General features: G+C 32.1%; 2 protein-coding genes across 3 annotated transcripts in view; one reads left to right on the top strand and one right to left on the bottom strand.

Annotated features, from left to right (window-relative positions):
• Positions 1–26224, bottom strand: part of LOC115442533 (zinc finger matrin-type protein 2) — a 168988-nt gene that overhangs the window by 132721 nt on the left and 10043 nt on the right. The gene's annotated exons all lie outside the window — the stretch shown is intronic.
• Positions 9043–22589, top strand: LOC115442508 (luciferin 4-monooxygenase). Of its 2 annotated transcripts, XM_030167550.2 has the most exons (11): positions 9043–9274; positions 11108–11315; positions 14343–14529; positions 15586–15708; positions 16684–16849; positions 17637–17774; positions 18141–18266; positions 18347–18427; positions 18994–19140; positions 20545–20710; positions 21029–22589. In XM_030167550.2, exons 1-11 carry the CDS (start codon positions 9116–9118, stop codon positions 21181–21183), a joined length of 1656 nt encoding a protein of 551 aa, XP_030023410.2. In that variant the 5' UTR covers positions 9043–9115; the 3' UTR covers positions 21184–22589. The 2 variants fall into 2 exon arrangements, with proteins under 2 accessions (XP_030023410.2, XP_030023411.2); XM_030167551.2 differs by lacking the exons at positions 9043–9274; positions 11108–11315 and adding an exon at positions 12190–12432.

Genomic DNA, 26224 nt, shown 5'->3' with positions numbered 1-26224 from the left:
GATACTACGAGCTATCTGATTATCGTAATACTCGTTTGTTTTTAAGGCAGTCACGAAGCGGTTCTTACTAATGGGATATTAATTCGTTTCAATAGTGCAAATCCGGCGGCTTTAAAGAAGAAAAAGGAAGAGAAAGAAGATGTTAAATATGAATATAATGTTTTCTCCTCTATTTCTTGCAAAGTATTACATTTGAATGAATTAATTGAACAGACTTGGATGTGCAACCGGCCAATAAGCCGCAAGCGCCTGGCCCAGGCGCATTACACTCAAGCTTAAAACGCAATGTCAACACAGTCTTATAAACACGGATACAATGCACGCATTACATATAATTTATCATTTTTCCTTTCAATTTTGCAATGTATTTCGAACAGAGAAATGTCATGACAGTCAGGTTGTAGGGCTTAAATTGGTCTGTGCATGTAAACGCGTTACATCCAATACAGGTGCTTTGATGCCATCAGTTACTTATCGATCATCGGTATTGCAAAATGTGTCACATCAAAAAGTGCGCGACACGGACCAACGACCGTTTGGACATCTGACCGTTATATATGGACTACAATTGACTGTCGGTAATGGTCCATTTGAAACTATTCTGCGATTTTTGCTAAGCTTTAACGCATGCAATACAATAGCGAGAGTGCACGTATTAATGATCCTGAATAACACGAACAATAAATTGAAAATTACATGTATAGCCGTATTACATATTTCTGTAAGTGGACCGTGTAATTTTAGCATATCGATGCATATTTTATAGGCCTGGCATAGTAAATAATTTAGATGACAAATAAATAGTAATTTAAATTGTACATATTATCACAAACACGTTGTCGCATCTATAAAAACAAAAGAATGATCTATAAAAATACCTATGTCATTTTTCACTATTAATAGGATGGGTTTAGCTACTATGTAAAACGACCTCAATAGATTGGTATATTGAATTACTTATACAGCGCCCACCATTGTAGAATACCAGTAGGAATACAGGAATGTATTGTGGAATGATTGGTGTAGATAGTTTTAGGTTCGGATTTATGCTATAAATAAACAACTAAATGTCTTTGGATGAAACCAAGATAGATCGTCATGCCGTCATGCATGGACATAGGGTACTTTTTGACCTGGACACGTTTACCGTAATATTTTGGAATAACACTTAGGTACAGGTGGACGAAGCTGCAAGCTAAACCTGTTTACAATAAAGAAAATACACAAAAATATTCATAATTAATTATATTGACATTAAATACTCGTACGAGTATATATCTGTGTGCAAACCAATTCACTTTCATTACAGCTATTCTCTTTGCTAGGGCGCTTAATGTTAAGCCGCTGTTACAATGAGATTTGTATTTTTATATAGTAGGCTGATAGGGATTATACGTTTGTTTCTAGTATTTATTTCCAGCCTCGGCGAGGTATTTTTGAAGCGTAAGATCTGTTGCGAGAGGCTAGAAAGTGATAAATGTCTGCGCTCAATCACTGTCAAGTGTCAAGTTAGACTTTTATTGAAGACTAACTTCTGCTCGCGGAATCTTCTGCGTAAACGTCCTAGTACCCATCATTCATAGTCTTCATTTTGTTCAAAAGGATGATATTTCTTAAGATTCATTGCAGTATACACACTTTCACAATATCACACAACTTCGAGTATTATACGCTCTATGCAAACAGTGTCTGAGGTGTAATTAGTGCTAGCTATTATCCTTTGTAAATATAGAGATGAATTTACATGAGTTGATAGCGTATCAACAACAATAACTTTATAAATCTCGTATACGTAACACAGATATTTGGGAACATCAATTGGTGATTACTTAAAAAAATCATATATACCTACAGCATTATGCAAGATTTTTTAAAGCTCTTAGTCGCGTGACAGACCCGGACTAACTGATATTAGATTTTTTAATGACTACTAATTAACTTAATCTCTACTGCATAATTAGCATTTTATCTTTCCGTGACGCCTTCTATATTATATGAATTAATATTAATTACCGATTGACTAAAGAACATTACGAAAATCATTGATATTGAAAATCCTTATTATGCGATAATTCCTCCTTTGAACATATTTTCATTGAAAATATAATTTTGAGAAAATAAAGGTTTTCATCCTGGTGCCGTCTGACAGGAAGGGGTGACTATCGTATATTGCAATATACGTCAACGACATCTATAGAAATCACATCCGCCCGTCATTGTGTCATGAAACGTGATAGGTAGCGAACCAACCTTCGTTTATTGTGTGTGACGATAGGTATAGGTATCAAATATTATGTTTACATACCAAACTATGTAGGTCCTCTCCTTTCTTTTCTATTAAGTGACAAATCCGTTTAGATTTGACTTCAATGAAAAAATAAAAGTATAGTATGGATATATCAATATATGTATATAAATATAATTTAAATGTATGTTTGTAATGTCATAACGACATTTCTTCTAAATACATATATACTTAATGGGTATCCTATGCATGTATCCTCTAAACAATGTTTTATAGTTTTTGTCTGGTCTATTAGTTTCGACTAATCTTTTGATGGGATTTTCTCTAATTTTATAAGGAGTAAGTTAAGCTTACTTAAAGTAAACTTTTGCGTAGGTATATGTCTCTTACATATAAATGTCTACTTTATAAGCATTAATTTTTGAGTAAAAAATTGTATGATGTTTGTATTTTTAAAATTTCATGAGTGGAATATATAACAAGATAAATTGATCATGCAGTTAAGGTGGAATATACAAAGGTACAGTCAAAGCATTAGCAGCTCAAAGTAGCCTACATGTTACTGTGAAGTGGCGCTTGAATCTGAGCCTGAGGGAATGTCCGTGTCTACATTCTGCGCGCCGCTTTTTGCTAAAACGTGTTGGCTCAAAGTGTTCTCAAGCCAGTCAGTATACACCAACTCGACATTAATGCATTCCATTACGAGTTACGCTCATGCAAATGAATGCTCCATTCAAATTCTTCACAGTCGTATATTATTTTCATCAACACCAAATTTGACAAATTTCACGAATCATGCCTTCAACATTGGTATACTTTCGAATTTCGTAATTGAAAACGGAGTTTATTTAGCAACTATATTAACAATCAAGACACGTACTGCAATGAACGCACTACGAATACAAATAATGTCCGCTCGACGTGTATCAATCTTGTGCTGCCTTTCTGAATATTTTCTCCATAATTTTATTTTTGATCGTGTCAAATTTTATTAAAACAAGTTAGCCGCTTATTTACAAGCCTTGTTGAACATTGTTTTGAAACATTAACGAGATTATCCATTATTTATACTTTCTTCCTTTTCCTTATTTTATAAGAACTTGTATATAAATATTGTAAGCATATTAAAATATTTCAAATGGACCTTAAAAAAAATTACTAATATTATAAATACGAGTTTAGTAGATAGACATAAACCTAGTGGGGGATTAAAATATACTTAGACCACGTTTTATACCAGAAAACATGACAGTGGCAGTTTTATAATACAAGCAAGAACTTTTTGCCCGGGCACAGTCGTGACCACAAACCAGTAGGTAATAAATACTCTAGCATTTTATGCAAATTTTATTGACATTATTATCATTGCCACTACTTTTATAGTCTTACCAATAAACGACATGTAGACGTCTGTGTTTGTAAATTATCGCTTGCTTTAACGACGAAGGAAAACATCCTGGGAAACCTGCACACCAGAGAACTTCTTTATACGAATTTTGAGGGTGTGTGAAGTCTACCAATCCGCACGAGGCCCGTACCCAGGAGAGTATCAGTATACAGGGCTGATACTACTTTGATTTGCTTCCTCTGATTGTAAATGCCATTCAACATGGTGATACAAAACACTAAATACGTCATACAGAAATATACATTATACAACGTTTATTAGTAGGGGGGTTAATATTCTGGACGCCTCAAGAATGTGTATTGAAAATGACTTTAGGTTATATTATTGCCTTGCCATAATTACGATATTTTTTTTCTGATTTATGTGCTCAAGACAGAAAATATATTATACCATGCTCATTGGCATAGCTAGAATCACAACGCTGTTTACCTAAATACTTGTTGCTTATGTAAAGCGCATTCAGCAATTCGCTGCACATTTGTCGTTCCTACCATCGCTATTTCCGCGACGCAGATATGTCAGACATGTGGTTAAGAAATTTGCTTTGAATCTCAGGCAATGCGTGTTCTTGATAGTCTCGTAAACTGGGCCCTTATTCTGTATGTTAGTGTAAACGTGTAACGCGGCCGTGTCATATTATCTTCGAGAAATGTGCGTGGAATGGTATTCTGTAAGCCAAATTTCTATGTTGAAATAAAAACTAAAAACTATTTAAACGGATTTTATCGCGGTTTTTTAAATAGTTTTTAGTTTTTATTTCAATGTCTAACATTCGCGTAAACATAAGAAATCATTATGCAAATTTCTATGGTCCTAAACATGATGCGTTGTGTTACGTGCTTGTTACGCACTGTCAAAATAACGTGCGGGATAGAGAATAAGGCCCCTGACCCTGCACGTGTTAAAGTACTAGTTAATTTAGAAACTGATTCATTGATCCGTTATCCATTTCTACAATATTTGTATACAAAATCAAATGATTAGATATAGCCGAAAAATAAAACTAAAAATACCGAATCAATTTGTATACAAACGAGTAATTTGATATACGATGTTTTTCTTAGTTTTCGGTAATTCTAACTCCTACTTCACAAATTGATGCATGGGCTTATGTCACCCAACACTTACACGTAACATTATCGGAGACAATGTTTTGAAACTTCCATTTATGTAAACCATTCTTAATCTTTGTTTTGAGGATAACAATTCTCGGAAAGTAAACAAAACACATCCGTTGAAATTAGACACGCAGTTGTGGGGAATTAAAATAAGCGTTTGCCGCCCGTGGAAAACGTGAGCCTTGGTTTAAAGAGGGTGATTAGAACTCACGTACGGCCACAATTGCCGCAAGACACCACCGCACCGCCTATGTTGACGACACACCTCTTGACTGTGCTGGAGAATAAAAGTTTTCATGCCACGCGCGCCCACGGCGGCGTTTACTTCTAATTCGCCACAATTGTAGGAAATCAAATCATTTTATTTTTATTTTATATGGTTTCAATTGTTTAATTCTTTAAAAATAGAATACAAAAAGTTTGCACATAAAATTGAACAATTCTATTGTCGTTGGAGGGGCAAATTTGAAATTGAAAATAGTTGGAACCGGCTGCAGCGTTCGTTCGATGTCGTTTATTTAGATGCAAGCGACTCCGCTTTGTTCTAATGTTATCTCGAGATACAGGTAAAGCATTACTATACTTCCTATGCCAAGACAGACTCTTAAGCTAAACACCCATGCTACATGAAAAACGACACAATAGCAACGTTGCTTTGTGTGCCTCTAGAAATTATTTACACTTCCTTTATTTCCATATACGTATGTAGAACGTACAATGGATGCGGAAAGTCTAGCCGTGCAAATGCTGTTGTAAAAAATGGAAAAGTATTTTACTTTGCCTATTTTAATAAAACGGCTCTTATTACATCGATAGTTAGTGTGCGAAGTGGGGTTTCCCGCGTGCTCCATTTCAAAATATAATGTCAATTAATATTCCCCTTGCGGTGGAAACGCAGTCGTTAGACCTGTTTGCGAGTTCACTACTCAGCAATCTTACATTAACTTTTATGTGCAAAATACCCTCATGACTCGTACAATTACGAGTACCTACATTAATGAGGTTTGCGTGTATTTGTTCTATACCACTAGATCCCTTACTTTTAATGTTTATATACACATTAACTTTGATTTTTAAAGAAGTTGACTAATCGCTATATGTTATTAAACGTTACTAAGTGCTTTCGGTCAAATGAAATGTAGAACCATTGAGAAAGTGATACGTTTCAGAGGAATGGGGTCGGGATATAAAACATTTTGATTGCAATTCGTATTTTTCGTTTTATGGATGTTGGGCATAAAAATAAGAAGAGAAGTTTGTGAATGGTTACTCTAAGTGGTTCGTTAATATTCCGCGTGCAGAGCGGTAATATTCATGTGAACGCGTAAAGTTAGGCCACGCAGTTGTTCTACGTAACGAACAGCCAAACCAAACCAAAAAAATAATAAAGGCTTTCGTGTTGTGTGTAAACACATTTATTTTACGCTACACCTATTTTGTATTTATATTCGTTGGTCACTGATAAAATTTACAGACATTAATTTCTCTTTTTATATAGGCAGTACCTGTAGAAACGAATCGTTCTTTAGATATTATAAGTAAACTAGTAAGAGCTGATTCTCTATAAATATTATTTGTTGTTAAAGCATGTTTTTTTCAAAATACAAATTTTAAGTTAATATTATAATAATTTTTATTCAAAATTTAAATTAATAAAAATAATAAAATATTTTTTTAAATTTTCCTATTAAAATAAATAGAATGCTAATGATTAATATATAAGACAGCAATAAAAATGAATTATTGACAAGTCATTCATATAGCCCCCAACAGACGATAAAGGATCCGCTTGTTTTATGGGTACAGAATAAAGGACGCCATTTAACTCCAGTGCGCTGCCTCGGCACCTCTTCAAGACCACGACACGTGGAAACCCACATCACACAAAAATGCTTGCTCTCATTAAATAATTTGCTTTAGTGCATCTCTCATGCTTAATTAAAATGCAAATTACTGCTGCTCTTCAGCTGCTAAGTTTTTAAATAAATAATATGTAAACAAGCTGGCACATTATATTCATGTCAGACGAGATGAATACCACCCCTGCCACAGTAATTTAGCTTCAACATTAATAACTCTCTCTAAACAAAGTTTCATAGTTTCCTCTTTTCTTGATACATTAATTTGCAGTCCGCTTTTTTTAATAGTTTACGTGTAGCACTTAATGGGTTTTCTCAATTTAAGAGGGCTTCATCTAAGAATAATTAGTAATCTAACAAGTTTGTGACTGAAGCCCTTGAGTAAAGAAACACCAAGAGTGGGGTGGATTTTTTTAAGGAAAATATCGAAATATTTACGATCAAATTATGCAATATTGTTGACGATCCCATGATGCTATAGGTCTGTTGTACTCATAAAAATCACAGCACTGTACTTCAAATACACGGGTGATGACACCAAATAATAATTTTCAATCTTAGAGAAACAAATTCGGATCTGCTTTTCATTAATATTCAGGAGAGATACATTTTATTCCGATCAACCTAATATATTAAATACAGACAAACGTTTTCGCTAAAACTACAACTGCAAAATGAAATTAAATTTAACATTATTCTGACCATTAAATTAAACTTAAACATAATTTCATATTGGGTTGGGTGCAAACTGTACTATGTTCAATAAACAGAACAAAGTACAACTTTGTTGAACCTGAGTTAAGATAACAAGAAGAGGCAAAACTCATTAAAGTTTTATGTTCCATGTTGAGTGTTCCAACTCAGTGATTGGTTGGTTAATCTAACATCAGCCCTTTTCAATTTTATCATTTAATAGGGAAAATATTACAAATAATATTGGCACCATCTTTAAGGAAATACTAGATAATTTTATGTCGTGATAAAATATTTTGTTGATAATTAAATAGATGTATTTGGTTTTAATAAGCTTGAACCATTGATTATAATCATACCTGTAAGTTCGCCTTACGATTCCCATTTGCAAAGTTAGTTCTATGTAAATAGAGATTACATGCATTGTGTTTGCGCCATTTGTGTGTGCACAAAATTTTTAAAATTGATCATTTAAAATTGACATCTATATCTTCTATACTTATAATATGTAGAGAGGTCAATTCTGTACATGAAATATATTTCCAAAATAACTATCAGGGGGTGATTAGGGATCGATACTAATGCCAAAAATGCAATTAGTAAAATTTTTGTCTGTCTGTCTGTCTGTCCGTCTGTCTGTCTGTCTGTCTGTCTGTCTGTCTGTCTGTCTGTATAACTGTTATAGAAACAAAAACTACTCGACGGATTTTAACGAAACTTGGTACAATTATTTGTCATACTCCTGTGCTGGTTATAGTATACTTTTCATCACGCTACAATTAATAGGAGCAAAGCAGTGAAGGGAAATGTTGGGAAAACGGGAGAAGTTACTCCATTTTTTAAGCTTCCGTCGCGTTTGCAACCTTAATGGTTAAAGCTATACAGAAATCATGTATGACGGAAATGTTCTCCTTAAAATTATGTAAAAAATATCCCAAGACAGCATATGTCTATCTTTTATGGTTGACTCACAATAACACGTGTAACTCCCGATAGCTTAGCAGTTCGAAGCTTTCTCATTATATTTGTCTACTCTTACGTTTATAACACTCTCAGTCATCCCTAATTAAAAAATTTAACATTATTAAATATTCCATAAAAAAGAATCATAGAAATCGGTATAGAAACACCAATGTTATACATGAAATACGCTAATAATAAGCCATCACGCGTGAATACTGAATCATGCTATAAGTATTATTTTTGTATATATATATATATATATAAGGTCGCGAACGCACACGCAGAGTAGCTTCGTAAAACGAACATTCTCGAACGTTCGCGACCGGCTACATTTTTGAAGTCCGAAATCCACGCGGGCGAAGCTGCGAGCGGAAGCTAGTAAGTAATAAAACGCTGAGAATTATGCGTCGAACTAACTTATCGATAGGACTAAAGGGGTGAGAATAAAGGCCATAATTTTCTACAATGAAACCTGTGTCATACGGACATTAAGAGACGCTGTACATAAAAATGGGGGTTCCTTGTGAACTTCATATAAAAAATTAGTTTTACCGTATTATATTCATCCCAAGAATCGCTGAGGCGAACAAGTAAATCGTTCGAATGTTACCTTATGCCGCATGTATAATTACACACGTTCGCAATATTTTATACGAGGAGTACAATGAATTTCAATCAGTGATGTTGCACTATCACCGATTTGATAATGATTAGCAACGATTCTTATATAAAAACACGTTATATCCTAATTTTCTACTCATTAAGAAAGTTTCGGTGAAGATTATCGGTTTTAGTTTGAGTGAGATTGTTTATATTTGAACCTCGTGCGATGAAGAATAACAAAATGGTGAAAAAACGGGACATAAATAAACGCGCTACCTTTTTAAAGTTAAAAGCAGCACAAAGATTAAATATAGCTCCGGAGAAGTGTCACATTGGACATATTTTACTTCAGGGTATGCTGGAAGACCCCAACAGCTTGAATCAAGTAAGTAAATACCTATTTACTATGTAGACATACATACATTAAAAGTCGTACATTAATGTTATTCTACTTTAGTTAATTTTATTAAATTACTTGAGCTGTTTATGGAATTATAAAGTCGCTTTACTTAAAAGATGATTAAAAGTTCCAAAACTCTTCTTTAAATAATTCTATTAATAGTCGAGAATACTAAAAAAACTTAATCTTAAATATATCTGTAACTATTAAAATCTAAAATTTACTAAAGAGTAGGTATAATAAAGTATGTATAAGAATTTCAGCGCGTCAAATAGTATGAGTATCTCAATTGGGTATACAAAAGTGGCAACTGTTGACACGCCGAAACACGACTTTCGACTTCTTCTAACCGAAGAACTTGCGTGAAGTTCATTAGTTATTTACATTCTTTTATTACATTGTGAAAAAGTTCTGCTACCTCAGTCAAATTATTTGATAAAGTTATTAAAATTATATAACTCTCACGAGAAATGAATACTTAAGTAAATATAAAATAAAAAAAACTCTATAATAAAACAATCTATACGGCACGAGATGAGTAAGTAGAATATTATATATATATTGTGTTAAGAGATCTCTACCGGTCAAGAACAAATTTCTAGAAAGGGTTACGCGCGCATTAAATCAAAGAACTAGGGATTAGTAAGGCTTTGGGATTGTAAGTGCCTCAGTAATCTCACTCAAGCTCACTTCACGTTGATTTTCTGCGACAAAATGATTCTATCCTATTATATTGTCAACAAATACGCTTACAGTATGTATGATAATAACATTATAAAATAGTTATTTTAAGTCCTTATAGGACAATATATTCTACTGATGCCACCACGAATATTTATTTATATTGCTTTCATTGCCTTGCATTTTTAAAGAATTTATCTTAAGTTATCTATGTTAACCTCACCGTTGTAACTAACTAATAAGAAAGAAATTCGAAAGCTTGAAGGAATCAAGGAGTTTTTCCGGATAAAGTCCCGTTATATATTTTCCTAGGATAGTAAGATAGCCTATAATATCCTTTTCAGTGTCAACTATCTCCATACGAAAGTTTATAACAATCCCTTCAGTAGATTGTGAAAAAATCGATAACATACCTACTGGCTTCCACATACAAAGTAGATATATGCTGTCGCAGACATTTATTTAGAACTATTTAAGACAAACAATCCTGCGGTACATCATCTTTGTCTAACTCCAACGGTTTCGGCAGCGTACGCCAAGATAGCAATTTTCTTTTCGACTTACTTGATATGTATCGTTATATTATGACCAAATTACACAAAATCGTTATAAATTGTAGCCTATGTGTTATTGTGATGTATAACCAATATTACTGTAAAGTTTCATGCAAACCCGTTCAGTAGTTTTTTCGTGAAAGAGGACCAAACATATGTACATACATTCATACATCCATCCTCATAAACTTTCGCATTTATAAAATTAGTAGGATTACTGCTTGAATAGTATTTTCACTCAGTCAAACTTTGGTAGACTCTTTGGTTAATTTTTTCCTAGCTCTCATTAGGTTAATTGAGAGGCGTTCCTATATAAGGTTACAAGAATTTGTTATCATTCATCAAATAACCTTTATCAGATGATAACTTCGTGCGACACATTCTCTAAAAAATATGTTTATGTAAAAAATAAAAAATTTAAAAGTAAAAAATCTTAAGTCTTGAATGTGTTCTAATAAAAATAAATAACATTATGGTTTAATTTAATATTCTAAAATCAACGATCAAAAATAGACTTTATTACGGCACGTGATTTGGAAGAATGCGGCCGATCCTTATATTTTGGTTATGATAAATATTGCAGATCGACGGAGCAACAGATGCGCGGGAAACTAATATCTCAGTGGCGATGCGGTCATGCCGGCTCGCCAGCGCTATGGTAAACAGCGGAATGGAACCAGGAGATCCAGTCATAATAACGGGAAGAAATCATCTGGATTTAGCGATACCCTTCTATGCCTGCCATTTTAATGGATATCCATTATGTGGAATCGACCCTATGATTACAGCGGGTAAATATTTGTAACGATCAATCAATTTATTCTTCAAAGGCATTTTTTGCATACAATAATCACACGCGAAGTCCTTAACCGACATTAAGGTACAACTCAATGACATGCGAATCAAAAAATAAATAAAAACTACAATGAATGCTCGATCCCACAACGCCAACATTCGATAATACAAATATTGACTCGGTGCGGAGCTCGCACCCACCCTTTCGTTTATCTACCGCCAACAAGTTTGGAACGACCCGGAGCCTATTTTAATAGTTCTTTATGATTTTCTTCAATGACTGTTAAGTAAGGTGTCGAAATCCTTAGTCCACATTCTTTTTAACACATAAGTAAAAAAAAATATCGAACGATCCTTGGCACAGATTAATACTAAATTAAGCTAATTGCGTAATTGAAAACGGAGCAGTTCTTAATTACAGCCTTAATTCAAGATAAGTCGATCAAAATAAAGCCGAAATAAAAATTACTATCTAAGCTACAATTTCAAATATCGCACCAGTATTTAACGAAATATGCGATAAGGCAGTTGTAAAAGCTGCCTCAGGGTTGATCGTCGTAGCAAAACAAATATTTGGGTGTTTCACAATTATTTGCTTTGGTCTTGGGTCTTTTGCAGCCGTAAATTGCTCGTAGTTTCTGATACCCGCTTCACACCAGCTATATCATGATGTGGACCTCGACTATTCATAAAACTATCGGATATATGTATTAATTAGAAAAACACTTCTAATAAATTATAAATATGATAAGATAAATAAAAACAACTAAATCCCCATTTAAAATCACGAATAAACGTAACAAGTAGTTATCGCAAAAACGCAGGTGCCCTTCATTTATTGTTATCATTATGATTATATGATAGGTATAAACAATTTGTCATGATCTAATCTCTGTACTACGTATATATTCAGTAGTTCCGGTAGGATTAAATCATTCCAATCTGATTGCCGCTTGTAGACGGCGTTTTATGTGATTCCTCCGAAAACCAACTTAATACCTTTGACGGGTTTAATAATTGGACATTCCGTACGCTAAAATATATTCATGCTTACTATTTTATAGACTCGATGGGTTACACCTATATGTTTACTCCAATTTAAAAAAACATTGGGTACGTACTTATGACCAGAGATTTTTTTTAAAAATAAATATATTTTCCTTATCGTACATGTACATTTATATTTATTAACTTAATGCGCTTCACAAATTAGACTGAGCCGAGAGCTATCTGATACCTGTTTTTTGTAATAAAAAAATGACAGCCTCTCTTCTATGCTTCAAGTAGTCAATACAACAACTTAACAAATTAAATTAACTTTATAAGGCGAATGCTGATTGCAATTTTTTTTTTAAATTTCGTTTTTGCTTAATGAAAAATATCTAGTATTTATTAAGAATATAAAACTGTAGTTTATAAAATAATTCAATTATATTACCCATTTACATTTCATTCCAATCTTTAACAAGTCAACATAATTCATATTTTTCTAAAATATAGCCTCCATAATTATTTTTGTATAATATCTAACAATAGTAACCAAGTCTCTCATTGGAAAGCCCTCTTGTGTAGAATATTTCAGTTTGTTTTTCCACTTTCCAAAACTGTCGTTATAAAAATAACAATTTGTTGAGGAATAAATCATTACAAATACCATCGTTTGTCCGACTTGCAACACGTTAATAGTGTTTTGTTATTTAATCGTAAAAAAAAACACAAGTTCTGTAAAGGGTATACAGTAAAACAATTCTACAAAGCATTTTCTCTGACAACAGAACGATGTGCACTTGCCCACGGAACCGCAACGTTTCGGATAGAGACAAAAAGTTTAAAGTTCCTATCTTTGCCGCATCATTAAGCTACGGAAAACTCTGCCGGCTCTAGAGCTTTCTTCTTTCTACAATATTAACCCTATTATGCATTAGAAACCAATTATTTAGTCAAGGGTTATATTTAGATTATAGGAAACGGGCAGTTGGGTCATCCCATAGTTATAGTAACGACAGTTATCACCATCGATTATGAAGTTACAATGCCAGAAAAATAGTACGCCCGATGCCGAACCAAAAATAAAAACCTGTCTACAACGTGTCTTTGACGTATACCGCGTCTGTATGATAACTAAACTTGTAATCTTTTGGCGGTATAGATAATCAAGTTTTATTTTATTACAAACGTATCATATTATCTGAAACAAATAAACTAATCTATTTAGAGATTATAAATATATTTTCTTCAGTATTGGTTTATAGTTCAGGTCCAATGCGGGTAAAACCCTGACAAAATTGAGATAAATTAATTGTAATTAAAACAATACAAGCCGCAGCTTCGAATTAATCGACAAACGAATTCATTACGGTTACAGTTTATTGTTTTAATAACCTCCGTTGCACATGGAGTAATAAGCCAGCTGTGACGTGAGAAAAATAAGGACTAAATCCTGATATTTACGTTAATACGTTTCGTCTCTGAGTTAATAAACCCCAATGCCTCATAGACTTAATAACCAGCACATATTAAAACTTTTTAGAACAAAACTACTTGTATTACGAGTATTAAAAAAATGAAAATTATTAAAAGATAAATATTATTATAGTTCTGTAGATTCTTTTTAACGAAGAAATCGAACTTTCCAGATATTTGAATTGCTTGTCGTCATAACCATTGTGCATTTATTAATCCAGATGTAATTTTGTTTACCTTATTAAAAAAATACATGTTTTTTTAAAAACTCCGAAAAATGCTCACCTAATGAAACATTCATCTAGAACAAGTCCACTTTAATTATTACTATAAACCTTCTCTTTGATCTAATATAATATTTTACATGAAAACTATCATTTTTATACGTTAGTCTAAAATTTTCAATAATTTCCCGGTAAAGACATTTTCAGCAATGTGTTTTACACATTTGAAGTGCGATGATAATTTTATTCACAACAAAATATGATAAAGATCATTCTAATTAAATGTCACAATGATGATGATTTTAAAAATTTAATTTCTTCATTTTTTTATTTCAGCTGATATGAATGCTTTATTTCCCTACATTAAACCAAAAATGATATTCTGTGAGCAAGAAAATGTTCAGAAAGTCAAAGACGCACTTGCATCCATTAGATGTAAGGCGCAAATAGTGGTTTTTGATGACTCTACATGCGATTTGGAATATTATATTAAGGAGAAAAATGGAACTGAACGTAATTACAGGTAAAAGACATAGTAACCATAAATTAATCTACAAATAAAATATTTTAGAACACAGAAATAAATAAACCGTTGTTAAGAAGTGAATATAATAACATTATATGGTAAAAACCGCAGTAGGTACATTTACTTTTTTAGTTAAAATAAATTTATTAACCCAATAAATCGACGTGGGGCTGATATATCGCTTCATTCTTTTAAATATATTATCATGAATTGTTTGTAGTTCAAGACATCATTTATAGCATAAAGTTGGTCCAAGATTCCAGAACCACCTGACCTACGTCGTTAAAGGAAAAGTTAAAGCTGGAATTTCAGAAAGAAAATATGTAGTATGTTGTAAAAAACGTATCCATACTTGTTAGCTCTAACTTAGATTCTTTTACAAATGGCGGGAACAAAAATGTATAAAACCCTACTTAAAATACATGTTACTATGGGAGCATTTTTTCAAGTGGGTTACAGAAAAAAACGCTATGGATTAAATAAACGAGATCTAATTATATAAATTTACATTTATCGGGGTGCTGTTATAATTAAAGAACTAAAATATTAAAATAGTACGGACCTCAATCACGATTTATTTACAAGCTATTGAATGCGTTGGCTGTGTGAATTGGTTGATTATGCGTAGCTTTATTTATTTAAGAAATTTGAAGTTTGAATATGATTTAAGTGTAATTTATTTAGATTTTTTATAAGTACTTAAAATTTTTCGAGTATATTTTTACCCGAAAATATGTTTTGTCACTATCTTTTTAAAATAATTTGGAAATTACAGAGATAAAACGCTATTAAGGTCAATCGTGTATTAAACTAATAATTGACACACTTTACTTAGATAAGGTAAGGCGTTACTTAATGCCTTTACATATGAAATGCTAATTGACAACGGCCAGTTTCTATAAAAACGAGAATTTAAATTAAATCAAACAAAATAATAGTCTGTACTGTTTTTGTTTATTGTGCATATATAAAATAACAAACTACTGCAAAAATAAAAGTATATTTTTGTACCATAAAAACACGCGAGAGCTTAACATTTTAGTGTTTTTACAGGCCGGCCGAGTTCGATCACTCTAAAATAACTGCATGGCTTATGTTGACCAGTGGCACAACCGGACAGCCGAAAGTGGCCATTATTCCTTTTGATACATTGTTAAATGGCGTATGCTGTTGGTGGTAGGTCTTTGTCTTTATATTTTTATTTAATTTTATAAATATGTATAACATAATATAAAACCTTATGATTCATTTAAGTATTTTATCAGATCTAGAAAGAAGACAAGATAGAAATACTACAAAATTCTTAGTTGTCATAGACAGATAAAATAAAGATAACGGTTATCGATTCGGGGACATTACGTGTATGAACACGTTATTGGTTCGTCTTAAAGTAACAAACAAAGCGGTAAAATCAGCAATATTTTATGTATTATTCATTTACAGTTAAACAGTAGGTATTTTTACTATGTGATGAAATTTGGCAATTTGTTTTTAGAATCTTATTAAAATATATCCTTAGTTTCTTTTTATAATAAGGTAAAGGAACTATTGTATGCTCATTTAACTTTGAAATTTTCATAAAATCGTTTTATGAAAAAATATAAAGAAAAATTAAATTGATTGATTAAATTGCAATAATGACTAAATATTATTAAATTCAATAATGAGAGAACTAACAAAAAATCATAGTATATTTTTACATTACTGCACAAAAAGGAAGCAAAAACATGGATGGTGGGCCTTGTTGCGACCCGGGCTTTCTTCGTTCACACTAATATAATAATAATAATAATATCATCCCTGTATTATATACTGTCCCACTGTTGGGCACGGACTTCCTCTACTACTGAGAGGGATTAGGCCTTAGTCCACCACGATGGCCTAGTGCGGATTGGTAGACTTCACACACCCTCGAAATTCCAATAGAGAATTTCTCAGGTATGCAGGTTTTCTCACGATGTTTTCCTCCGCCGTTAAAGCAAGCGATAATTCACAAAGCATACACACATAATTTTTTAGAAAAATCAGATTGTGTGCCCTTGGGATTTGAACCTGCGGACATTCGTCTCGGCAGTCCGTTCCACAACCAACTAGGCTATCGTTCACACTACCTTACACTATTTGTTACTAATACTATTTACTTAATTTTAGGACACCATTCACAGATGTGTTTGAAACCACTTTGGTGATGGCTAATCTACAATGGATGTCAGCGTTAATGTTCTTTGTAACCGGATCAGTATTGGGATACACTAGGCTACAAACTTCTGTACCGCTCACACCACAAATCCTTGTCATGCTCATCAATAAATATAGGGTAAATATTATACACCAAACATTATAGAACTACTAGCCATTGATCGCGGCTTCAACTCCGGGAAAGAGTTTTCTGGGATAAAATTACCGCTATATATTTTATTCTGAAGTAGCCTATATCCTTTCTAGGGTATCAAATTAACTCCATACCAAATTTCATCGAAATACGTTGGGTAGTTTTTGAGTTTATCAAAGAGGAAGACAGATGCGGCGGATGACTTTGTTTTAATAAATATTGTTTAGAACTTTTTAATAGGGACAATTCTGTCATACATATTTGTTGCAAAACTTTAACCATTTACTCAGCCCACGCAACGGAGCTCACAAAAGGAATAAATTTTCCAGATTTTTGCAACATTTTTCATGAATGCTGTGCACTTTTTTTTTATAGCATTAATAGGCTATCTAACATTAAAATATTTTTTAATACGAACAGGAACAGAAACCACTGTCCTGAGAATGGCGCGTTCAAACAAACAAACTCTTCAGCTTTATATAATAGTATTAATTCGATACTATGTTTTAAAATTAACGTGTATTGAATAATAATCTTTGTTTGGCAAACTTTCTTCCATAAAGCAGTTATTTCATAATCGATTTTCACATAATATTATTGTGAATAATAAATGTGATGTGATTTCCTTAAAACATTACTTTTTGAAATAACGCACATAATTATGCAGCATGATAATATAAGTACAGTTTTACTCTAGTTTATTTTTAAAAAATCATATGTATGTAAACTAAATTCATATTTTAACTGAAGCCATTATTGTAAAATATTTCAGCCGAATGTGACCGCGTGGACGCCGTATTTATTGGGTCAATTCCTTGTAGCAGCTGAAAACGTTTGTGACTTATCGTCCTTCAGATACATTGCCATTGGCGGCAGCGCCATCGAGAAGCCATTATATGAAAGATTTAGCGTGAGTTTTTATATCTAAGTTTTATAATGTCTTCGTGTCACTATAAAGACAAAATTAGTGCTTTCTAAACTGCGGAGATCTAAATATTAGTCACTCAGCGTTAGAAATAGTTTTTCTGCAATTATCTAATGAAAAGAAATACTTCGTCTACGCTGAGTTAAAGACTCCTTATAGTCTTATTAATAATATACCCAATAATAAATTAGCATGCATATCGCTATGGTGGTAAATTTATTTGGTACATTGAATCAATTTTTCCACAATTAATAAATATCCGAATTACAAAATAATTAAAAGAATACGAAATTTATTGCAAATTCAGATAAATTCCTTTTCATTTAACCTTTATAAAATATATCGTTGCAGAAAAAATGTGGAGCTTTTCTGTACTTAGTTTACGGAATGACCGAGCTTTTAGTGCCTGTGTTTGACTTTGATGAAAACACTCCGTTCGGTTCGACTGGCACACCTTCGACAAAATACCAATTCAAAGTAAGAAACAATAATCACTAACTATAATTATTGTTCAGAAGACATTAAAGTCATTAATTATATTTTTGTATTTGTTACAGTTAATAGATAATGATAATCAAATTGTAGACCAACCTTTAAAAACTGGTGAACTCTGGATTAAAGGAGACGCATTTTTCAAGGTATTTATATTGCAAACAATGTTAAAATTATACATACTTATAATTCATTTATATTTTAAAAGACATCTTAATTAGATTAGTAACAACTTATAACTCACGCAAGTTCGAAGTATTTCAATTTTAGAGAATCTATTTCCAAGAAGGCTAATAAAGAGCAAATTCAACGAATTTCTACTTCTATAGACTAATAATATTAACATTAATGCTTAACAAGCTCTTAAATAATAAGTAGGTTCTAAAGGCATTACACATACAGCTGAATACGTTAAATAATATGGCCATTTGGAGTAACAAATCGCGGCTAGAAATCATCCATAGGACATTTTAATTCCAATTTCCTTTGCGCTTTAGATGCCAAATTGCACTTAAAATTTACTTTTGGACCTTTAAATTGGAATACAAGCTTTGTAACACCATCTTTTACCTACAATGAAGGTTCAGTACAACACAGGTTCTCAAGAATATACGCGGACGTTCTGGCTTCATTTTTATGACATAATTATCGTTAATTACGCAAAATAAGTAGCTGTTGAGACACATAATATGTACTTATATATTATTTTCAGGGATATTTGAATAATGCAGAAGAGACCAAAACTATTTTAACTGATGACGGCTGGTTTAAAACTGGGGACATGTTCTACAGAGATGAACAGAATCTATACTATTTTGTAGAACGAAAAAGACTTCTCATTAAGCACTTCGGCTTTCTGGTAATGACGCCATTTCTTTTAATTAGTACCTATTTGAAAACCAATCTTTTTCCTGGCTAATAGCATTAATTATTTTGTAGTTCGCCAAAGAAAATATTCTATGAAAAAATACTTTAAATTATCTCATTATTAAATAAAATTCACTATCCGTAAAATATTCGCATAAATATGTTATTATGAGTTTCTTCAGTCCTGCAACTATAGTTATCAATAAAAAAATTACAAATATAAAAATCTTAAATATTTTATAGTTAAACATGTAGTATGTTTACTACTAACATTGTTGAGTTAAATTAGAAATAAATCTACATAAACAAAAATTACTAACCGTAAATTTCGTTGTAGATACTTTTCTCGTGTACTTGTTCTTTTGGGATTTGGTTCTCTTTAATATAAGACTAAACAATACAACCCGTGAGAATCTCTTCAATCTAAATCACATACAGTTCGGTATGACCGGGCAGCTGGGAAAGGAAATTATGCGGTACATAGTTATACATAACGTCTTATCTATTCCCGCAAGTCGTAAAGTGAGATTGCTGAAAAGCTGTCTTACTTCTAAATAATGGTCGCGCCTAGGAGGACTTTCTACATGATTTAGTGATAAAATAATATTATTTTATTTTACATCTTGTTAAAAATTAATGTAACTGGTAAATTAGGGGGTGAGGGTCGTCAGATTTATTCGCTTAGAAAATCGCGTTGGTGTTTTAATTTACCAAATAACAAGAAATTTAAACAATTTAATATTTACTTAAACTATTTTTGTAATAAAAATTTTAGCTGTTAATAGATGTCACTACCAGCTCTAAAACTGAACACTGACAGATTTTAATTAAACTTAACTCACAGACAGTTACATATAATTACTAAGAGCATTATGATTGTAGATTGCATTTATTTTATGTAACATGTCTAATGTTTAAAGAGCGATTGATCTTGTAAGTTTCATACCGAATTAAAATTAATTTTATTCAAGAATTATTTTTATTCGATCAATAATGAATTGAGTAAGATAATTGATAATAAAATACGCCCATAATTCGATTTTGTTATTGTTTAATATTCGTAAAGAAAACGTTCCTTCAAAGTTACCAGTTATATAAACGTAATTGTGTTTACGTGTTCAATTATTTGATATATTCGAACATAATTTATATTACAATATTTGTTTCGTCTTCAAAAGTTTTTTTCTACACTCTACCAATTATAATTATCTACAAATATTTGTGTTTATAATATGTTGATATATTTTCACAAGTAAGTTAGTTACTATTTTCTTACCTCAGGAATATAAAAAATCGATGCAAACTCGAATTCCAAACAAGGATCAATAAAAATCGTAAATCCATCATATTTTTTATACAATAAGCAAATTGGCTCTAAAGCTAATGTAATCAACAGATCGCTCCACTGCAATTGGAAGAGGTTATCAAACGTCACCCTGGCGTGCTTGAAGCTTGCGTAGTGGGCGTGCCGGACCCAGAGTGTATGGAACTGCCCATCGCTGCCATTTTAAAAAAGAATGGCATGAAAGTTGACTCTCAAGAAATATTCGATTTACTTAAAAGTGAGTAGTGATGTACCCGTATAGATAGTGTACTTTAATTTCATTTAACAACTATTTTACACGTTTGAGACTAAGAAACATGCACATAAGCTGGATTAGCCGTAATAGTTTTCACTTTAGCATATAATTTAGCCAGTTATGCTTCACATGAGTTAATAATGGCGTTTTTGGTGTTTGCCAACGCATCACAGTATTGCACTTGAGTATAACACGACAGCGATAGTAGACTTTTCAGGCATTATACTTAACTGTACACAGTATATTTTATAAAATGCTGCCAACAAAGAGATTTAAAATTTTATTTCCTTTTTATTTCAGAGGAACTACCCGATCTGAAACAACTTCGTGGCGGTTTGTTTTTCGTAGACTCGTTTCCCGTCACGCCTTCTGGTAAAGTGCACAGGGCAAAAGTGAAAGAAATGGCTTTGATCACTCCACGCATTATGCCCGTGAAAAGTGAAGTTAAACACTAGACATTAGTGCATAAGATGTAATATCGTTAATAATTATTAATAGTTCTTAAATATTTATTACATATTTATAAATGCAGTGTATATAATAAAATTTACGGTATCATATTATTATAACTAAAACAATAGTGTAAAGAATCTATTAACTATGTTTTATAATATTATATGTAAAAATGTAGGTTTCAAATTATTATAATGTTCGTCAAAATAATTCGCGAACCATTTACATTGCCCTAATTACAAAATAACAATGTGTAGTAGGTAGTCACTTACTAGGTTTATTAGCGTGCACGCGTTGTAATATATTTAATTTAAACATAATGAACTTATTTATTATCTTACTAACAGGTGCCATTAAATGATTTTTAGATTCGTGGTTTAAAACTATGATATTATACATAATGTATATAAATAAAATAGGTTTACTTTAGCAATAATTGTGTTTGTGTTCTATTTTTAATAATTTAAGATGTTTGTAACTAATATTACTGTAAAATATTAAGAGATAAAAATAAAAAGGTTAAAGCTCTTACTTATATACAAGCTTTTTAATGCAGGTCTCTGAATGAGAATACGTTCGATCCTGATACCTTAAATGCCAAGCAAGCAAATATATGATTAAAATTTAATCGGTGAATACAGCCAATAATTGTTCCCTCTCTTTTTATCGAAAACATAATAAAAAAGAAATGTTATAATGAAATTCCATTTTAATAACAATTTTTTGTACTTATAAAAATATATGTAATCTTTGTAGTTTTGGTTTAGGAATACATACTACAAAACAAACTTTCGTATATTCTATAATATAAAGCTGAAGACTGTTTATTTATTTAAACGCGAAAATCTCAGAAACTGCTAGGACGAATTTAATTTTTTTTAATGTTGGGCAGCCCTTTTATATAGTATATAATAGTTATCGACTCATTTTAATTATATTAGTAGGTATGTAGTGACGAAAACTATAAAGTTGATAAGCTTAGCCCATTAAAGGAAATGCTTAATAAAACAAAATAAAATAATACGAAAAATACTTTTGTTGGCATCATTTGACAATAATTTCTTGGGATTACATTTTACAGAAATACTTTTGAATGACATTAAAAATCGCTCCGCAAAGTTTTATTAAAATGTTCTGTCTGTTAATTGAAAATTGTTACAAAGTAGATTGTTTCGAAATGCTCTTGTTCATTTAGAATTGGCATAGATTTGGGTTTGATTCTTATACCAGGCAATTCGTTACGAGGGTTTCAAAAGATCATCAGCATATAGCAGATATCTTTATTTTTTATTAGCTATTTGACATAGTATATTGTAGGAAATAATAAAAACACTAACCAAACTATCGCGGCCTATACAACTTTATGTAATATTAGAAACAGAAGCAATTTTGTTTAAAAATAAAGAGATTTCCCACTAATTTTGTCGAAATGATTTTACCAAGTTATAACTTAAGTATAACAAACCTACCGGTTAGTATGAGAGTCAATGATCAAATGTTTTACAACAAACATTTTTAATTATCATTCAATTACAATCTCTAGAAGAACTACCAAAGTTACCACTAAACATTAAACTGTATTAGACTGGTTGTGAAACTACAACTATAATCCTATTTTTTTTTTTAATTAAGTACTACCGTTAAAAGCCTGATGCAAGTCAACTTATTCAGCCGTGCGGGTCTTTCTAGTGAACGCTTTAGTTACTCCAACCTTTACTTTAAACGACCACGCTGTGGCCACTCCTAGTGGAATCCGAACCTTAGCTCAGGGCGGGAGATTGCGGGGAGAGGACAAAGATAGTATCGAGTAGAAAATTTTAAAAGAAGTTCAGGGGGAAGGGAAAAGGGCCATGTCCTCGACGGCGAGGACGGATCTACGGCTTTGTTGAGAGATCCATATCGATATACACGAAACTGTCACTCCCACTACTAGTTTGACATCTCCACTGATTTTCATAACTGGTCATGTCACAATACTTGGTCCTCACAATATTTTTATTCTAACAGTACATTATATTCCCTTATCCATTACATCATCTGAGCTATTGGTGTTTTAAACAGCAATACGTTACCCGGTTATCAATTTCCCTATTATGATGCAACACCTAACAACTCAGTCTACTTGTGCATACCCCTTTGAAGATAAAAGCATAATGTGTACACACAATAGCAATAAGTACACATCATTATTTGTGTTCAAAACAATTTAATCGGTTCCAATAAGTAATTGGCGAAATGTAACTAAATCTGGTAATTTAATAGAATGGTAGTGATAAAACTCAACTTGATTAATCTTAAGCCGATTTAGTCAGCATTCTATTAGGGGTAAGTGATAATAAATTATAATGAACTAGGTGTTGCTCGTGGCTTCGCCCGACTCAATTATTATTCCCGCTACAATACTCTCTTAAACACTGCGAAGCCAGCGTCATCTATTTAAAAAATCAAATTTAAATATTCCATATTTCCCATGGGAGCCAATTACCAAGTATAAAAATAATCTATGTGAATACGAAGACTAATCGTGTGCCTTTTATCCAAATCAATTCAGTTGTTTCTGCATTCTAACATACATACAAAAATCCAAACATTATCATAAGCTTTCGCATTAATAATATTAGTAAGAAGTAAGATAAGATAAGACATGATCATATATGATTCGCGCAAGGAATGTGACTACGTACGAAATGAAAAATATTAGGCAATATACAATTAACAAAAAATTATAATGCTCCTTTTAAGTCATTGGCTGCCCATACTATTACCATAAAAGCTTCCAGATAGATAATCTGTCATGTGATCGTGCTACCGTCCATCATGCCATACCATCCATGGACATTTAACATTCATACTGCTAGATAAATAAAATCATTAGGCTTCCTGTAACTTCGTTGACCGTACAAATCGACGGCAAAGCGGAGTAATATTTACCCGACAGCTGACGTCTAACTGTCGACTCTACGTCAGTCTTTTATGTTAGATGACTTAGGTGAGTCCATAATCTGCCTAATCGACTCAGAATTTTTACTCTACACATACAACTGTACGTAGTACATCTGTATTCTGTGGTACTCCATATTTTGAGTCATTTCTGAGTCAACTGAATTGTGACATACATATATGGTGAATACGGGTGGTTGGTCAAAAGACACAAAATATTTGTTTTTTTTAAATCCAATGTATCTTTTTGAAATGAATTATTCTATTACTTGGATTATGATCCAAGTAATAGAATAATTAATATTTGAGAGATTAAAGGTAAGATATTGCTGTTTATGAACAGCAATATCTTACCTTTAATCTCTCAAATCGCCACGTACGAATCATCATGACGTGACAAATCACCGTATTATCTTCAATAATGATTTGATTTAATTACCGACTTCTTCCTTTTTTACCTGTTTTTTTACGATATCCGTGAAGCAACATATTAATAAATAATTTATCATTATCAAGAAATTAATAAGGTGATAACACATGTGCAACGATTTAATTCGATATTTATCTGCATTCATTATAGATTAAGATCCTGGAACCCCCCGACCTACGTCATTTTAGTAAGGATATATGTTTTAAAATGCATAATCTGATATGCAGTTAAGACGGTATGCATATGTACTAGTTCGAAAGTAGGGTCAATTTGAAGTTATCATGTTTTAAAGATACATCAAAATTTTGTTCAACTACGTTAAAGCAGCAAAGCTGATTTTAACATATGTTTTATAGAATATTCTACGCGGGCTTTATATGCCGATAACCTTGTAAGATGCTTTAAATATGGAGGTAAACTACGTCATAGTAGAAAGCTAACGTTTTATATAATATTATGATGATAAGAGTACTATTTTAAGACCATTTGTAAACAGCTAGTTCAATCCGATGGACCAAACATCCCCCCTGACATGATAAAAGTTTTGCTGTGAATACGAGTGAGCGAGCATTTTTCATGCGCGATATGTTATTTTAACCCAGATATTTGTGCATTTGAGACCATCTTAGTGCAAAAGTCCAGGTTCTCATGCTGTCACAGAATGTGAATATAATCCTGCTTTCTTTAAAAAAGGAAAGCAAAGACCATTCAAAATATATTACAAATATCCGGAATGTCGAGCAAGCATTTGTTAAATTCGGCGATCTTGAATTATTTGGTGATAAAGACGCGAAACAAGATAGCTGAAACTATACACAATTCAAAATTATATTTGCGATGCATACTACATGTATGTTGTAGGAATAGTTGATGTTAATACTGCGTCTTCAGCATACATATACCCACAGTTTTCGAAATACAGCATTTAATAGTAAAACCAACCAACTAACCTAATCACCTAGCAAAACCAAACTACTCCATCAGTTCCGTCGAGCAAATTATATTGTGAGTATCTGGACTAATGCTCATAATAAACTTCCAAACACTTTCAGCCCTATAATTAATGGCTGGATAAGAAGAAAACCAGTATAAATTTAACTGTTTTAAAGGTGATCAATTACCAAGTTATGTCAGCTAGTAATTTAACAATGAATTAGATGTTTTATTTTCAATTCAAATTATTTTCAAATAGTTGCAACCAATCTTAATTAACAATAACAATGATAATAATAAATTTGACATTCGCTGCGAACGACGCTTTTATGAATATGTTGAAGACAGTGAAAGTGAAAACATTTTTATAATGGTGATTTTTCGACATATTCACATCTCTATATATGTAAAAGAAAGTCGTGTGTGGCTATTTATAATTCAAGAACGGCTAAACTGATTTCGATGAAAATTGGTCGGGAGATAGCTTAGAACCGGGAGACGGACATAGTATATTTTTACTATTATATAAAGCAGAAGAGTTTGTTTGTTTGTTTAAACGCGCTAATCTCAGGAACTACTGGTTCGAAATGAAAAAATATTTTAGTGTTGGATAGCTCACAGATTAAGGATGACTCGCGCTTTGTCATCACGCTATGATCAAAAGGAGCGGAGCAGTAATGAAAACTGTTGCAAAAACGGGGAAAATTTATAACTTTTAAGAGATTATAACGGAAAACTCT

The sequence above is a fragment of the Manduca sexta genome, chromosome 26 (assembly GCF_014839805.1).
Source record: "Manduca sexta isolate Smith_Timp_Sample1 chromosome 26, JHU_Msex_v1.0, whole genome shotgun sequence".
NCBI lineage: Eukaryota > Metazoa > Arthropoda > Insecta > Lepidoptera > Sphingidae > Manduca > Manduca sexta.
The sequence above is the reverse complement of the archived record's forward strand: the minus strand, read 5'-3'. Positions and strand labels throughout refer to the sequence as shown.

What these genes read in the sequence shown, in the direction of transcription:
- LOC115442508 (XM_030167550.2), top strand. Translation starts at nt 9,116, where the DNA reads ATGAAGAATAACAAAATGGTGAAAAAACGGGACATAAATAAACGCGCT. An exon ending in TTAAGCACTTCGGCTTTCTG is followed by an intron (nt 19,141 to 20,544) that starts GTAATGACGCCA and finishes TGTAATCAACAG; the next exon opens with ATCGCTCCACTGCAATTGGA. An exon ending in AATATTCGATTTACTTAAAA is followed by an intron (nt 20,711 to 21,028) that starts GTGAGTAGTGAT and finishes TTTTTATTTCAG; the next exon opens with AGGAACTACCCGATCTGAAA.